This window comes from Silurus aristotelis (genome assembly GCF_946808225.1).
Source record: "Silurus aristotelis genome assembly, chromosome: 26".
NCBI classification, from domain to species: Eukaryota; Metazoa; Chordata; class Actinopteri; order Siluriformes; family Siluridae; genus Silurus; species Silurus aristotelis.
In genome coordinates, this window is record NC_139599.1 from 1219107 (window position 1) to 1235968 (window position 16862).

Genomic DNA, 16862 nt, shown 5'->3' on the forward strand with positions numbered 1-16862 from the left:
GTGATCCAGATCATTCTGACCGTTTACAGCTGGCAAGTCCAGAGTCTGACGTCCGAAAAATTCCAGGCCATGTGCACTCAATTTATATGCAAACTCCTGGTGAGAAAAGTGCAGTTGCTCCGTGCTGGGAAAAAAATCAAGAAATTTACTTTGTGCTCTTCAGACGCGCCGTTTGAAAGACTCTCACAGGACCTGATTAAATATCTGGATTGTGCAGCGTCGGAAATTACAAAATGCTTTTCCAGAGACCTTGAGGAGTGTTTAATAACTCGGTGGAAGCGGCGGAGCGAAACAGAATCGGCAAACGTGACAAGCAAAAGCGCTTTTGATTACTCAGACCTGTTCGATCCTTTCCGACTTTTTGCGGACGTGAGAAACAAGATCAAAAACGTTTTCTCCACAATCGCAAACTTCGACTCCTTCACTGAAAACTTGATCAGAAAAGATGGGACCATTGAGAAAAATGACAGTTACGAAAGTTTTTCTCTAGGATTCGCTCAAATTCAGTGTCGAAACGAACACTCAGTTATAAACAAGCTGAAGACCATGTTATCTCGGAAATCCATCACGCAGCAGCATCCTGAGCACGATATAAAAAAAACCATCTTCGCCATTCTGAGCAACCCGACCACGTCGTCAGAAATCGAGAGCAGGATCTCCGAGTCGGTTTCGATGGCGGCGTGTTCACGCGATGGGAATCCTGCTATTTCCCAGCTACTCCACATCTTCGTTCTGGAGTTCATCAAACATACCGTTTCTCTTTTATCCAGCGCTGATATTCTACAGATGGTTGTTCAGACTGATGCTGAGAAAGACATCGACGTGGCGATCGAAGAACTGACGAACAGTCTCGCACATTTCGTGGATCCCACCAACAATTCAGTCATAAGCACCCAACAGTGTGGCCCTGATGAAGAGGTCTCCAGCCCCACTATTCCAAACCCAGAGGAGAACAACAAGAAAAAAAGGAGGATACGCTTCACTTTTAGGAGAAAAGCTTCCCGGAGCAGCGATTCTCAAGCGGTATGGAAGCCATTTTACTCCCTCACTCACACTCATCTTTATTCCTCTTATACCACAGCAATCTTAAGCATTTATTTATTTAATTGTTTGTTTGTTTATTAAATCTGAACGAGAGATCATAACCTGCTCTGTTTTGTCTAGGGTTGCAAAATTCCAAGAATTTTCAAAACCGGAAACTTGCAATGGAACTTAACAAGAATATATGGGAATTAACGTGATTAATTAATTACAATTAATTTTGGTTAAAACAACCAGATTTGATGCAATTTCAGTTTAATTTATTCGCTGTACATTCATCAGTCACATGCACATGGCACACTTACTGCAGGGCTACTGAGGCCACGCCCCCTACCTGCACTGTACATTCCTCCATAACATACATCAAAAAGTCAATCTTTTCGAGTATTCGTTTAAATTACATGCGTTATATCAATTAGTCAAAAGTCAATGTCATTTTTAAAACTTGTATTAGTTTGTCAGTTTATGCATATTTCTGTTTGTATATGATACATTTTATATAAATTTCACCAGATTTCTAATTAATTCCCATAAATTCCTGTACATTTCCATGCATATTCTGCAGTTTCCAACTTGGAATATTTAAAAAATTCCCCAGATGAAGTTTCCCGAAATTCTCCGCTCTTTTGCAATCCTAGTCCCGTAGAGGTTGAGAAATTGAAATTCTAGCTTTACCTCAGACTTTCAGAGTGCTGACATTAGAGACTCCTTGCATAAATGTTATATAAGCACCTCCTTAACTACAGTACGGATTAAACACCATCTGACCAATCAGAATCTACTACTGCTGAAACTATTACTGCTGCTGTGGTATGAGGAAAATCATATTTAAAAAAAAAAAAATTATGTTTTTTTTTTTTTTTTAGGGTAAAAAATCAGAAAAAGGGAGTGACCTACCTGGTCATCATGAAACCCACCACGAGGATGAACTATGTAATTACCTAATTTTGTTAAAATTTCCTCATATGTCTCGGGTTAACGCTCGGTAATGAAGATCACAGTAATGCATGTTACATGTCTACAAATAATAATTGCTAAAACACTTTGCAGGGTGCGATACTTCCATACGAGAGACATTTGGAGGTTTTCTGCGGCGGAAGTTTACGTCGTTCTCCAGCACCATGAGAAAGGAGTTTCGTGGCTGAATGCGAGACGCCGCCTCCTGAGCGCCGCATGACTTCTCTTCGCACTACATGTTGACTATACGACGCTTTCAGAAAGTACCGTATTTTTCGGACTATAAGCCGCTACTTTTTTCCCACGTTTTGAACCCCGCGACAACGAAGCGTCTTATTTATGGATTTTTCCTGGGTTTTTCCCGGTTTCACAAACTTCAAGCCAAAAAACTGAACCCCATAACATTAGACCAATGAAATTTCAGAACGGAAACAAAAAACACACCTCACCTGTGTTCTGAGCTGCACAGCATCGGGAGAAAAAACTTTCAACGGTGGATTTTTAAACGCACGACGATGCCAAAAGATAAACTCCCGAGAGAAATAGTTATGAAAGGAGGAAGGAAGACAGTGAACAATTACTTTCTTGGTTGGCTACTGTTTAGATACAAGCCGTTGTAACGCGTTGAGTCTGGGTGAAGGGAGAGCTCGCTAACTCCAGTTACAACACAAATCATATAAGCACAGACAGGTTTCCAAAACTCGTGCTTTTTTATTTTTCTTGGCAACAGCGTTACGGGTTAGTCAAAGAAACGAGCATCAGAAAATAATAAGGACATAATCCTCGGTCTTGCACACATGCAGTAATAGCGGAAAAATACCGCGCCAGGCTATTCCCAAAATACCGCTATGCTCTTAAAGGAGCCACAACATATTTCACCCGTTACACCGTGTAACAGACACTGTCTTTAGTTTAGTTAGTCTTAGTTTCAGTGTAGACACCTGTGTGTCAGCCTGAATCTACACTCAGTATCATAAAGACAAAGTGAAAACAGAATTCTGGAAATGTTCGCAAATGTATCAAACTAAAATATCAGTTTTAGCGGTGGTGTCAAAATGTTCCCAATGTACACAGGATGATATCTTTTGGCACACTGACTTAGGAAGGTCAGTGCTCCCTGTGACTGTGCGTCCAGCCCTGTACTGCCATCTGTTGGCATGTTACAAAACTATTCTGGACTTTTTGATACCCCCTTGTATATTGCTGTAAAAACTTATTTCCTGGCCTTGTGACACAGTGCTTGTAATCGAAACACCTTTTGGAGAATTTGTCTGTCCTGCTTGGTGCTGTTCCCAAACCATTTCCTGATCAGGATGCCCTCAATGGTACAAGTGTAAAAGTACCTGAGCATCTCAGAGGGCAGTTTACAGTCTTTTAGTCATCTAAGGTGGACCGGATGCTGACAAGCCTTCTTCACCAGCATTCTGATGTGACAGGATCATGCTCTGCATACACTGTAAGAGATAGATATCCACTCATCCATGTTCCTGGTAGTTCCTATAACTTCTTAGTGGGAAACGTTCTAATTTCCTGAGTCTATTAATATAATATTGCACTTATAGCAATCTGAACCAGAATTACATAAAAATCAGGAGCTTTTGACAGCCTGGATTCAAGTCAAGTTTATTTCTATAGCGCTTTTCACAACAGACATTGTCTCAAAACAGTTCACACACCGAGATTCACACACAGATGTTCAGGTTGTACAGATGATATATTCCCAAGCCTAATGTCCGAATCATGCATTCACAATGTCTCCTGAGCTGGAATATTTCAAAGCCAGAGGTTGGATGTATTGTTCGTTTTTCGAAGTGAAATTTTGTGCTTTTTACGTCCTGCACAATATTGATTTTGTCTCTCCATCTAACTCTACACTATATATATATTTAAATATTTATGGACACCTATGCTATGTGCTCCTTTTTGAACATCCCATTCCACATTTAGTCTCCATTTGCTGTTATAACAACATCCACTTTTCTTAGAAGATGTTCCACAAAATTTTGCGGTGTGCTTGTAGAGATTTGTGCTCATTCAGCCAGAAGGGTGTTAATTAAGTGTTCTATCTATCTATCTATCTATCTATCTATCTATCTATCTATCTATCTATCTATCTATCTATCTATCTATCTATCTATCTATCTATCTATCTATCTATCTATCTATCTATCTATCTATCTATCTATCTATCTATCTATCTATCTATCTATCTATCTATCTATCTATCTATCCCATTAGAGGGCAGCAGAGTGTCAGATTTATTCACCACACGGGTGGAGCTCTCTCTCTCTCTCTCTCTCTCTCTCTCTCTCTCGCACGCACGCACGCACACACACACACACACACACACACACACACACACACACAAACCCTCCCACTTTAGTGTCAACTCTTTCTGAAGTTTTCTGAGCTTTATTTACCCTCAGGTGTAAAATGTTTAGGACCAGATCCTAAAATATTCAATATTCTTCAACTTGAGAAGAGAAAGGAAAGAAATGAAAGGGTAAAATAACACACACACACACACACACACACACACACACACACACACACACACACACACACACACACTGATCCAAAGGCAGAGGAGAAAAAGAAGGAATATTTCTTCAGCATGGCAATCAACAAACCACAGCTATAAATGTTTGTGTGTGTGTGTGTGTGTGTGTGTGTGTGTGTGTGTGTGTGTGTGTGTGCGTGTGTGAGAGTGTGTGTGTGAGTGTAAGTGTGTATCCTAACCCAAAGTGCTGAACAACGCTGAAGTGTTTTCGTTATCCAGAAAACCTCAAGATTTCACACAACCTCCCAAAACTACAGTAAAGTTGAAGCATCAGACTGAACCCCCACAAACTCCTACCAAATCAAACCCTAATTATTTCTTTCTTTTTTTCACATTATTAAACTTTTGTACATCTATTTCTATTATAAGTTATTTTGAATTATAGGTATTAATTACAGTTTCAACACTGAATATAACCAACTACATCACCTACACAGTTATTTAATATATATTTAAATATCTAAAAAACAACAACAAAACAACCTCCACAAATAAATAAAATGTCCACCACCATCAGCCAGCTAGTTTGTTTGCTAACATGAACATACGAACATGGAAGAGTCCAGGTTTTTCCACACTTTGTACCTCTGAGCTCATGGAGGTTGAAAATGAAATACATTTGCATTCTTATTAACTCAGAAGTTTCACCTCTGAACTCTTTGTACATTTAATTGACGAATTGCATAAAAAGAAAAATAGACCCTTCTGTGTTCATCTTTTGCTAGCAAACAAGTTACCAAGCTAAGAATTTCACTGTGCTGTAATGTACATGTGACAGATAAAGGCTCTTTTTCTTCTTCCCGCTGTGGGTTGTGTCACTGCTCATTATGACATAATCCCACAGCCGAGCCGATCTCACTACCCTTAGTAGATATAATCATTCAGTGGAATAACTCGGGGGTTCAGGAGACGATCATGAGATTACAAACTAAAAATCTGCATAGACTGCATTTTTTGTTTCCTAGCAGGAGGTAATATTTGAGTTTGAATTAAAATACCGAAATATAATTGATAAAAGGTATAAATGGTCATAAAAGGAGGCCCATTTGAAGGTTTTTTTCTGTACTAATCAGACATGCTGTTAATAGAGGGGTCGAAAAATGACTAGGGGTCTCCCTTTAATAGCTGTAACACATGGTCAGAGGGTGATAACCGCATCGTTTCACACTTCCGACACCAGTAGAAGACACTGATCAGCAGACTGACAGCTGCTTATATTAATCAGCGAAGGGTGAGGGAAGGAAGAAGGTTGATACCCAGCATGAATCATTGTGAAGAATAAAAACTGTCATGCATGTGTAAGATCGCACGTGTGTATCAGCATGCTAGCAGAAGATAATAATGGAAGATGTAAAAGACACTAATATAGCATGCTATATTGAGCAAGATTTCTGACCAAAAGAAGTGTATTGATATTCACTGGCTGTGAAAGCCATGAACTTCCTGTTCGGTGATGTCACACAGCAGGGAGGGGCTTCTCTTTTTATGGTTTATTTGCTTAGCAGCTCACTTCCTCAGTAGCTGCCATTGCAAAGAGGAGGGTGCTTGAATAAGTGTGTGTGAGTGTATGCACTTAAAGACACACACACACACACACACACACACACACACACACACACACACACACACACACACACAGAGCTGCTGGATTTCAGTGTACGGGCTCCACAAGCCCCACGAGCTCACCAGCATGGACCAGGATCTGGCGAGCAAAAGGCTCCACTCGAGGTAGGACATGAAACGACGGGGGATGGGTGGAAGGACAGAGGGGGGTAAAGACCGACAAGGTCTGAAGAACAGAAAGGAACCGACGGAGGGGGTCGTCATGGAAGGGTCTGGGTGGGGAAGGGAAGCCTGCTGAGGAGATTAAGCGTCTCAGAGAGCACTACAGCTGTGCAGAGGAAAGCGAACGCTCAGTCCCAAGGACACGTGCTTCCAAAAAAAATTGAATTTTTGAAGAAACGGTGGTCTGACGTCTCATTTTTTTGTCCCTCCTGCATTCTCTTTCTGCATACGTGTCGTTCGGCCGTGCTGTTTCAGCACTGCCTCGTCCCCTTGTGTAGCTATTTCCTCCTCGCTTCTTGTCTTCTTCCTCTCAGGTGTGGTGAAAGAATTTCAGTTGCGAAAGCTTTACTCTTTCTCTCTTCACACCGCATAGATTTTCCGGAAAAAACCCAAAACAATCCTCGACTCACAAATAGTCACACGCTTATGTTTGTTTAACGCATCATGGCGTGAAAAACTCTTTGTATAAGTACGATTTCTATAAAAAGTTACAAAGGATACAGTTACAGTTTGAAAGGGGGTGGGACTAGCGCTCGTGATTGTTCAGCTGCTTATCAACCAATTCGCTTTACGACATGTAACTTGTTAAAAGTTCTAAGGTTTATGAGGAAATCAGATTTGTCTTCACTCCGAAGAGAATTTTTACAAGCTCACAGAGTTACAAGCTAAACAGCAAGCGACTTAATTAGCATGCAAGCCATGTTGGAATTTTGATAATAAAGCTAGCATGCTATTCAAGTTACATTTGATTAAATTGTTAAATCTTTAAATATTCAGATATTACAAATTCTGATTCTTTCGAATGTAGAATCTATACTTATTTCATGACCAAAAAATATATAACTTTGTTGTCTTCATTGAAATTCAATTGCCATTTTTATTGGTGTTTCATAGTAACTTTTGTCTGGGATTTGAGGATCAGGAAGATTCTCAACAGCTTGTTGAAAATGAACGATCTTCAGACGCGCTAATCTATAGCGACTTACATTCATCTCATTCATTCAACTGAGCAGCTATGGTTGTAAGGGCCTTGCTCAGGGGCCCAGGAGTGGCAGCTTTGTGTGGCTGGGATTTGAACTCATGAACTTTGGATCAGAAGTCCAATGTCTTAACAACTAAATGTGTGTGAGAGCGAAGCTTTTGTCAGCCACACTTCGTATGGAGTTGATGTTTGAAGAGTTTTTTTTAAGGCATTCTCTTGTAGCTGACCATGTTTTAATGTTACCTGTTTAAGTATAAATTGGAATATAGTAAGCTGAGAATAGAGAAAAAGCATTCCAGAAATAAAGATAAGACGACCGAAAACTTTGTGAAAATGCTAATTTGTAACCTATTTTCTTTTGCAACTTTCGCAATTATGATGCAACAAAAACTGCACTTTTACAATCTTTTACAAACAGACCAAAAGTAAATGTGAGTAGCTTCCTGATTGTTAGACACACATGCATGTGTCTTCATGCTGTTTACAGAGGGAAGTCGGATTGATGGTGTTTCCTAATTAATATTTTTCTGGAATTTTGAAATATTTGGTTTGAAGATTGTTTTGAGAATTTGACTTAATTGGGGGGATTTGGATTGATGGTGTTTCTCAACGAATTGTTTTGAGCAGTTGTACAATTTTAAGGGCTTAAGGGCAAAACATTCAATAAATAATAGTGTCCAGAACATTCTTGTGACTCAGTAGCAACTCTCTCTTCTGCGGCACAGTACCGGGTCACGACCCGGTCTTTGGGGACCTCTGCTCTAAACTATGAATGAAATTCGATTGGATAAAATCATCTACTAAATATATTCAAAAGCACCCGAGACTCGGCTGTGTGATTATGTGAAATGAATGGTGACACAAAATAAGCTGTTGTTGTATTTCACACCAAATGCACATCATAAATGCATCTCATACCCGCCTGTGTTTGGTGTTAAAGGTCCCTATCGGTTTCTATAGGAGCTTGACTAATCTGCATGAACAGGCCTTTTGTCTTGTGTGTGTATGTGTGTGTGTGTGTCTGTTTGGCTTTTATCTCGGGCCTTCACCATTTACATTTCGATTTATTCATCTGGCAGGAGCTTTTTATCCATGTGGAAGAACTAAAACAGAATCCACAAAGCCACAGAGCTGAGCGAGCATTTTGGGGGGAAATTTTTCAGCTTTGAGGCAAAAACAGCAACTTTCTGGCAACCCAGGGGTTTAAAGTCGCTTGTATGACAAATTGAAAAGACAAGGGTAGAACCTTTATCCCTCTTATATGAAGTTTATCATGCAGAGAAACTAAAGATGTTGTGATGTTATGGATGTTTTGTGTATGACGTCCACTCAGCACATTCTGGTAGTTTTTAGTTGGTTATAGTAATAACTCTTACTGTTGGTCAGTTCATTTGTTATACAGCACTGCTGAAAAGTGTGGAAACACAGAGGTCTTTGAGACACATGCATGTTCCTTTTGTTTCCAAGTCAAAAACACAGGAACTGAACAGTGAACGAGTGCAAGGAAGTTCTGTGGAGTCCAAATGGGAAATGTTTGTCTCTAACAGAAGAACTTGTGTAAGATAAAGAACAGCAGAGAAAAACCTGGAGGTGGAAGCTTGATGGTTTGGAGCTGTTTTGCAGCAAGGAAGGTTGGAGACTTATTCCGGAAAGTGAAAGTAAACCAACACGGCTCCCATTCCACACTTCAACACCATGCAAATTCGTCTGGACTGAAGCATAGGTCTGAGTTCTGTAAGCGTTATTTAGAGAGCAAACAGACGTCTGAATTGATATTTATCATGGAAAGACCTGCCCAGTCACCGCACATAAATCCTTTTGAACTGCTCTGGGATGAACTGGATCACAAGGTCAGGAAGAAATCTAGTGAAGAACATCTTTGGCAAGTTTTACAAGATGCACAGCAAAGTATTGCAGCTGAATGTTTGGAGAACCAACTGTCCAGATGCTGAAAGTGTGTAAAGCTGTTCTTTAAGCTAAGGGAGGATGTGTCTCTCTCAGAAATCATGAAACCACACTTTTGATAGGTGCTGTAAGTCCCCCAGAAAACATTCTTGATCGAGACAACGATTAGTAAAATACGGATTCTTGCTAAGTATATAAATTAAGCAAGTTAAGATGGAATATCTACAGATCGAAATGTTTTGCTAGTTTATTTATGTAACTGCAATAAAAATTCCACTGACATAATGAAAAGTCGTGCCAAAGATTTAAAAACATCAGTTTCTGGATAGCATTTTATGCTAATTGTTAGTAAATGACATGGTCTTGTGCTGAAATGGATAAACGTTCATGATATAATCCTGGACTATGAAGGACAGGAAAGGAAAGGAGTGGGAAGTGCTTTTAGGTTGCTGAGGGAAAAAAACAAAGGAAGGAAAAAAAAATGTTCAGAGTTTCTCTCTGGTTTCCTTGACAACTGGACTTTACTGCCTTCGTGTAGGATTGGGGTAAAGCTCTAAATGCCTCACGATGACTCGACAGCAGAAAGCAGAGACTGAAGATTGTTAATTAAAGGTCAGACGGCATTAAAAGCATGACATCGCTACACTATAGGGACAAAAGTATTGGGACACCTGACTTTTCCAGCCATATGTGGTTCTTCACCAAAACTGTGATCACAAACTTGGAGGCAAACAATTGCATACAATGTTTTTTGGATGCAGGAGATTTGAATTCTTTCTCCTTCACTTGAACTAACTAGGAGACCCAAACCTGTTCCAGCATGATAATGCAGCTCCATAGTTTGGAGTGGAAGATGATCTGCTGTAGAGCTCTTAACCCTATTGAACACCTTTGGGATGAATGTGAACGCTGACTGCACCCCAGCACTCCTCACCTCACCTACACCTCACAAAATTCGATGTCTGCTAGCCGTTCAAACACGAAATATTACGAGTTTTATTATGCATCAGACCCCCAAGACTGAAGCTGCCCTCAAACTGTCAACAACAACAATGACAGCAAAAGAATGTGTGATGATGTGTCTGGGGGCGAGCGAGACCGAGGGCCTGTTATTATGTCATAATTGCTTCTATCCTCGTTAATTACCCGTGTGTACCATGCACTCTCTGTGGTGGGATGACCACAGGCATGTCTTTTCTCCTGCCAGTGGGGCCTCAGAGTAGTCAAATCCCAACACCAGTCCCGGACGCTGGAGTTCAGCCCAGTTTCTGTGGTTTGTTCTGTGCCACTGACTGAACCTGGAATTTACTGGTGTGTGTGTGGAATGAATGGTCTTTCAGCCAGAAAGTCACTGAACTGTTCCGGACTTTTTTTTTCCCTTTGATTTGAACCGATGCGAAGGACTTTGTTCAGAGTAATATTTAAACCGAATAATGTTCACAGCCCAACAGGTGATTTTTAGGTAAAACAGCAGTGATCATATGGAGTCCAGAATACGATTAAATGTCACTCAAACAGTCTAACGGCGTTATTGTGTCTGTAGCATCTAAACGAAGAGGACGTACGAGAAAGTACACAAAGAAAAAAGTAGAAGAAAGTACCAATGAATGAAGCTCACTGGTTACTATAGAAATCTTTTAGGGAATCCTACATACTTGGATTATGAAGAAGAAGAAGAATAGCCTTTATTTGTCACATATACATTACAGCACAGTGAAATTTGTTCTTCACATAATCCATAGCTTGCTCCGAAGCTGGGGTCAGAGCACAGGGTCAGCAGTGATACGGCGGCCCTGGAGCACAGGGAATTAAGGGCCTTGCTCAAGGGCCCAAGAGTGGCAGCTTGGCGATACCAGGGCTTGAACCCACTACCACGCCCCTCCGCTCCTTATGCAAGAACCCCTTACATAATGGGGAATTCCAAATATCTCTGCTTTCCAAAGATAAACTCGAGAGACTGCACGATGCACTCGATCGACCTCTGCGGGTTGATTTACAACCCTGATGTGTGTAATTCCTGCAGTCGGAATTCCGTCTCATCCATCATTTCATCGAAAGCCGTTTGTGTTCTTCGAACCTTTACAAGACTCACTTTAGTATTACATCATCCCTATTTAGGAGGTCGAAGGTCGTCTGGTTGATCGCAGTCCTAGCTGAAACGTTTCAACGGAAATTACAATGGAGGTATTGTGGTTATTAATAATAATAAAAAAAGCCTTGTTTTTCTTCCATGCTTCTACTCTTGCCTCATCTGGCTTTCTGCTGTGCGGACAGATTTATTGTATTTGGCCTCTGCACGTGTTTTCTTGGCTTTGATCGCGTCTAGACTGAGCTGCAACCGTTTATCCAGCAATGGTTAGATCGGTTTTTCATATTTATCTGATTGAATCTGTGAGATCAGATACTCGCTTTGAAAGAAGATCTTTGATGTTTTTTTGCTTTTGCTGATGGGATAAAGATCTGCTAACTCATTCCCCAATCCCAAAAATTCATTACAATTCCAGACTGAGTTATGAGATGATCTTTTATATTATATTAGGAGATGATTGTTTTTCCTTACATTGTCTCTCTGGTGAAACCATTACCGATTTCTTTGTAGAACCATTTGACAGAATATTTTCCTCTCAGAAGGCTTGAAGTTCCTCTTCTGTAGCTGAGGAACTTTATAATTCAGTTCAATTCGATTTTATTTATATATCTTTGACCAATGGGCAGTGTCCCAAAACAGCTTTATAGAAATAAATAAAATAGAAACTGGTATGAGAGGAAAAAACCATGAGAGGAACCAGAATCAAAATGGAACTTGTCCTGATCACTGGATAACTTTTCATTATAGTTTTGTAATTGTGGTTATCAGCTGTTCATTGATGGGGACTTGAGTATAAAATTGTTCATGGAGATTGTAGTCCAAAACCATTATGGCAAACTTTTTAGATTAAGTCCAAATCCATCTAAATGGTTCTTGAGTTTAAAAGACCCACAACAACCTTATGGAACTTTAGGGTGTTCATGTGGAGAACATCCTCAGCTGCAGCCAGTGGTCTCCAAACAAAGAGAACTCCATCCACAGGTAGGGCATCAGGATGAATCAGGCAGGTCCAGAAAGAAGAAAGGAACAGGAGGACACAGTGGTGGACATTAGGTCGTTTTTTTTGCGTATCTGCACTTTACCGAAACTTCACTACATTTCAAAGTAAAATATTTACAATTTACTCAACTACATTTAGTGAAATCAGTCGTTCCTTTTTATTAACAAGGATAAAAACGTAACCGGTGAAACACGCAGCGAGTCACCAATCAGGATCGAGCGCACGCTCTGTTTTACACGTGTTCTGATTGGCGCTTGGTGCATCTACTGATCACCAACATACAGTTCAGCATCAGTTCAACATCAAGCAGAACATTTAGAGAGGAATAAATGATGAAGAAACTCCAGACTTGAACTCGACACAACACACATGACCTCGTTTACACGATTTCTTGAAGTAGGTTTTGGGCTCATGATATCAATCAGTGTTTGAGTCATTAATATCATTTTATTAATAGATCAGTGTGCTGAGAGTCACATTCGAGTCTTTTCACATAAACTGAGGTGATTTAGTAAAAAGCCTTGTGATGACAATGATAATAGGAAAATTATAGTTATAATAAATCGGTACTTTGAAAACTTAAGTACATTTGAAGGCAAAAACTTTTGTACTTTTACTCAAGTGAAAGTTTAAAGGGAGAAGTTTTAGTTTTACTGGAGTCAGATTTGATCTAGTTGATCTCTACATGGTTTCTGTACTTCATCCACCACTAATAGCATCTCAGGAGCATGTGCATCTCAACACTCAGAGAAAGAGAATTGGCTAATGATAGAATTCCAAAAAAATCATCTGTATATCACTTATTATCAAATCAGGGAATAAATAACTGCCTGAGCTCCAGTTATTTCTCCCAGACTCCGCTAACTCTACCTTCTCACCTTAGGCCTCTCAGCTAATTGGAGCACGACTTGGAAATCCCTACTGCTCCCCATAGATCATTAACGTTGATTCTGGATGACTCATGTCACGTACAGCAGCTGTGGCTTTTCGCACGTGTAATGACCAGCCTACCATGAAACACTTCCTGGGTGTAAATGACGTTGATTTAAATCCAAGGACACTTTGTTAAAGATGTATTGAGGTCTTCACCTTCATCTGAAGCGAGGAATAAAGGTTCTGCAAGGAAGCTCCTTATCAGAGTGAGCCACTAAACTGCCACACATTTGCTTCTAATGCTCAGATCAAACAGTGTGAATGTCAAGAAAAGCATAGTCTGTCTGTGATCTGGAGAGAGACAGGGTTTAAAGACTCGAGTGTGTGTTACCAAGGGCTGTGATCTGCTAATCGTCCTCTAGGATGCAGCATGTCTAATAGGATAGAAAGGACACCATAAAGAGTGGTGAAGGACCCATTATTCTAACTGTTTAGCTAATTAGATGGTTAATGTAGGAAAATCTAAACCTGAGGAAATGATGAACAGCTTCAAATACTGTATCTAAGACCCCGATTTACAAAAGTGTTCCATCACCTGGTCTTTTTATGGTTTTCGAGACACGTGCTTGTTCCCAGAGATGTGATCAGACTGCCTAACCCTTGCATTCAAACATGGAGGTGGAAGCAAAATGGTTTGGTCTTGTTTTTAGTAAGGAAAGGTTTGAGACTTATTCCGAAAAGTAAAAGGAACCAACATGCAACCAACCTCACTGTACAACAAGACGATGAAAGCCCGAAACTTACATCCGAGTTCTGTAAGAGTTATTTAGAGAGCAAACAGTTGTCTGGAGTGACATCTATTATGGAAAGACCTGCCCAGTCACTGCACCTCAATCCTACTGAACTGCTCTGGGATGAACTGATGGATTAAAAATCTCTCTCTCTCTCTCTCTCTCTCTCTCTCTCTCTCTGACTTTTAAACAATGATGTCATTCAGCTCTATTATTATTACTGTTACAATTATTTCAGGAGGACTCACAGCTGCTCAGGAAGATACAGGATTATACAGGATTAATTACGCACCCTCTCAGTAATCGTGTTTTTATATATATATATATATATATATATATATATATATATATATATATATAAAAACAGAATAAAAATAAATCGTATAAAAAATTATAACCTATTGGAAAACTGGTATATCGGCGTTCCTTCTCTTTACAAAACAAAGGTTGCTCTCCTCAGTCAAATCCGATGCGATGTTCTCCAAGCCTCTACCTTCGTTTAACGATTTAGTGTCTTAAATAACCTTCTGCAGGAAGCAAGGAATCAGCAGCAGACCCCTGAGAGCAAGTTGTCTACAAGATATAGGTGGAGATGGAGGTACATAAATCAAGGTTGTTTACTTCATGCTGACTGAAGGCTGATGTGAAAAAGATTTCAGAAAGTCAGGATTGCGAGTTTGCTTTTTTAGAGCTTTATGGCCTTCTCGATCGTTTGCTGTTGCATAAAATAGAAACGAATGACAGAAGGGTAGCCGTGGGGTTGCACCTTCATGCCCTTCTCCTGAAACCTACAGTAGGAGTCCTTAATTGAATATGTGTCAGGATCAGCAGGTGCCGGATTAGTCGAGTGTCTAAAGCCCTGGGTGTCCTTAAAGCAGCAACGGTGCACTGGGGAATTAGAGCAGACTGTGGTTCTGCCTCTTTCTCTCTCTCTCTCTCTCTCTCTCTCTCTCTCTCTCTCTCTCTCTCTCTTTCTTTTTTCTTTCTCTGGCAGATGGTGTCAGACTTTCATCATTCGTCATGTCGCCTTCGGTCCGATCGGTCCTTTCCGATCGAGAATGAAATTTAACTTCTTCGTTCACTACTGAGCCGATTTGGATTCTAAGCGAGGTTTCGTCCGAGAGATTTAGAGCTTCAAAAAAGCAGACTTTGAATTGGACTGATAGATCTGAGATCTTCTACCATTTCTGTAAAGATATGATTTTTTCATGCTCGTGAATTGGAAACAAGATTTGCTCACTACAAGCTCGAACGGAACAAAACTCTTTAGGAAGACCTCCTTGATTATCTTCATGCGCCTCATCTGTATCTCTTATTCTCTGTATCGAGAATCTTCTGAGATCGTTCAAAGCAACTCTTACATTTTGTCTTTGAGCTCAATAGTGATTGCTCATCTTTAAAACTTCTAGTCTGATCTTAACGGAAAATCTTTCAGATAACATCCTAAGCTCACTGTATTCAGATTTTTTTTTGCAAAATCCAGGTGTGATCTTCAAGTCTTTGTGGACATTTTTGATGGTTTCCTGACGAAACCATTGCAAGCGTTATGTCTGCTGAAGCTTGTCCTCTCACTGAGGCTCAGATCGCTTTGTGTAGACTCGTCCATCATGGACCGAGACCTCAGGTCACCCTGAAACCTCTGAGAGCAGAGTTGGAACTGTATGTGGAAAAAACTCGGGCTAAACAGAAACAAAGGTACAAGAAAGATGTAGTGGTGTGGAACAAATAAATCATCCAGTAGGTTTTGATGTGGCTGATACATAGATGCTATTGTATTAAACTGTTTCTCATTTACTGTATCTCATGCATTTGATGGAATAATGGCAGAATTTTTGGTTTGACAGTAAACGAATGATCTCAGATATACACTAATGGTTATTCTTTTAAATGTGAAGTATTGCAAACAGGAATGAGAAGTAAAAAAAACAACAAAAAAAAGGTATGAATGGATGAGGAACCAAGCTAGTCAGTTTGCAGGTGATACTTATGCGAAACATTTCTAGCACATTTCTCGTCAGCTAATTTGTATATTTTGTATGTCATGCAGAGCATCCAGGAAAATCTGTGTATACCGTATCATTTTTTTATTCAGATACTGCGTTCTCCCAGTGGCTCATTCCCAGTTCCCAATCCAAGGAATTAATCAGACATCAAATTCCCCTATGTTTCAGAGATCATTTAAATTTTTTTCTAATGAATTCTTACAAATATCAAATCCACAATATGGTACATTATGTAATTCTATGGAAAATTTTAAATACTGCAAATTGTTAACCAATTATTATTGATAAACAGATCAGTCTTTAAAAACAGTTACATTTCTGATTAGGTTACAGATTAATCTGGATGCCCAGACAATAAAGTAAATAAGGAAATATGATTAAAAAAGTTTTTACCGGATATTTGAGTTCTTACCTTTGAATAAAATGTTCTACTTAGTACTTTGTCTTCAATAGGATCCACTAACTGTCGCTGTGGCTGCAGGTTTTCTCTCTGCTTGATCTGAAGCCACACCAGGTGCTGCTCATGTAATCAGTTCATTAAGCTCTCGGACTTTAAATGATTTTTAGTCTCAGCTCCTGATTGGGTCAAATGAAAACCTGCATCTACACTGATAAAGAGAGAGATAGATAGATAGAGAGAGAGAGATACATAAGTGCACAGCAATTTTTGTACTTCTATGCATGTATTTATTTTATTATTATTATTATTATTATTATTATTATTATTATTATTATTATTAATTAAACATATGTTTATTTATTTATTTGTTTATTTATTTGTACATACTTATTTTATTGTTACTTATTGTCATTGTATTTAGTGCTCACAAATATCCACAACAAATCCACACTACAGTACATTGAGTATTGTATAGA

General features: G+C 39.5%; 2 protein-coding genes and 1 long non-coding RNA gene across 8 annotated transcripts in view; all 3 read left to right on the forward strand.

Annotated features, from left to right (window-relative positions):
- Window positions 1-16862, forward strand: part of ak1 (adenylate kinase 1) — a 162012-nt gene that overhangs the window by 113973 nt on the left and 31177 nt on the right. The gene's annotated exons all lie outside the window — the stretch shown is intronic.
- On the forward strand, window positions 874-2213 carry LOC310720494. The gene is made up of 3 exons (XR_014531749.1): window positions 874-1023; window positions 1908-1974; window positions 2092-2213. It is a non-coding gene; the product is annotated as an uncharacterized lncRNA (long non-coding RNA).
- The window catches only part of gpsm1b (G protein signaling modulator 1b), a 26099-nt gene continuing 14935 nt past the window's right edge, over window positions 5699-16862 (forward strand). For 2 of the 6 annotated variants that reach the window (XM_083531299.1, XM_083531303.1), the window contains exon 1: window positions 6066-6286. In XM_083531299.1, coding sequence (XP_083387425.1) covers window positions 6126-6286 — 161 coding nt within the window. In that variant the 5' untranslated portion in view covers window positions 6066-6125. Of the gene's footprint in view, window positions 6287-14977; window positions 15679-16862 lie in introns of those variants that run through there. The other 4 variants (XM_083531304.1, XM_083531301.1, XM_083531300.1 and 1 more) reach the window with 4 other exon arrangements.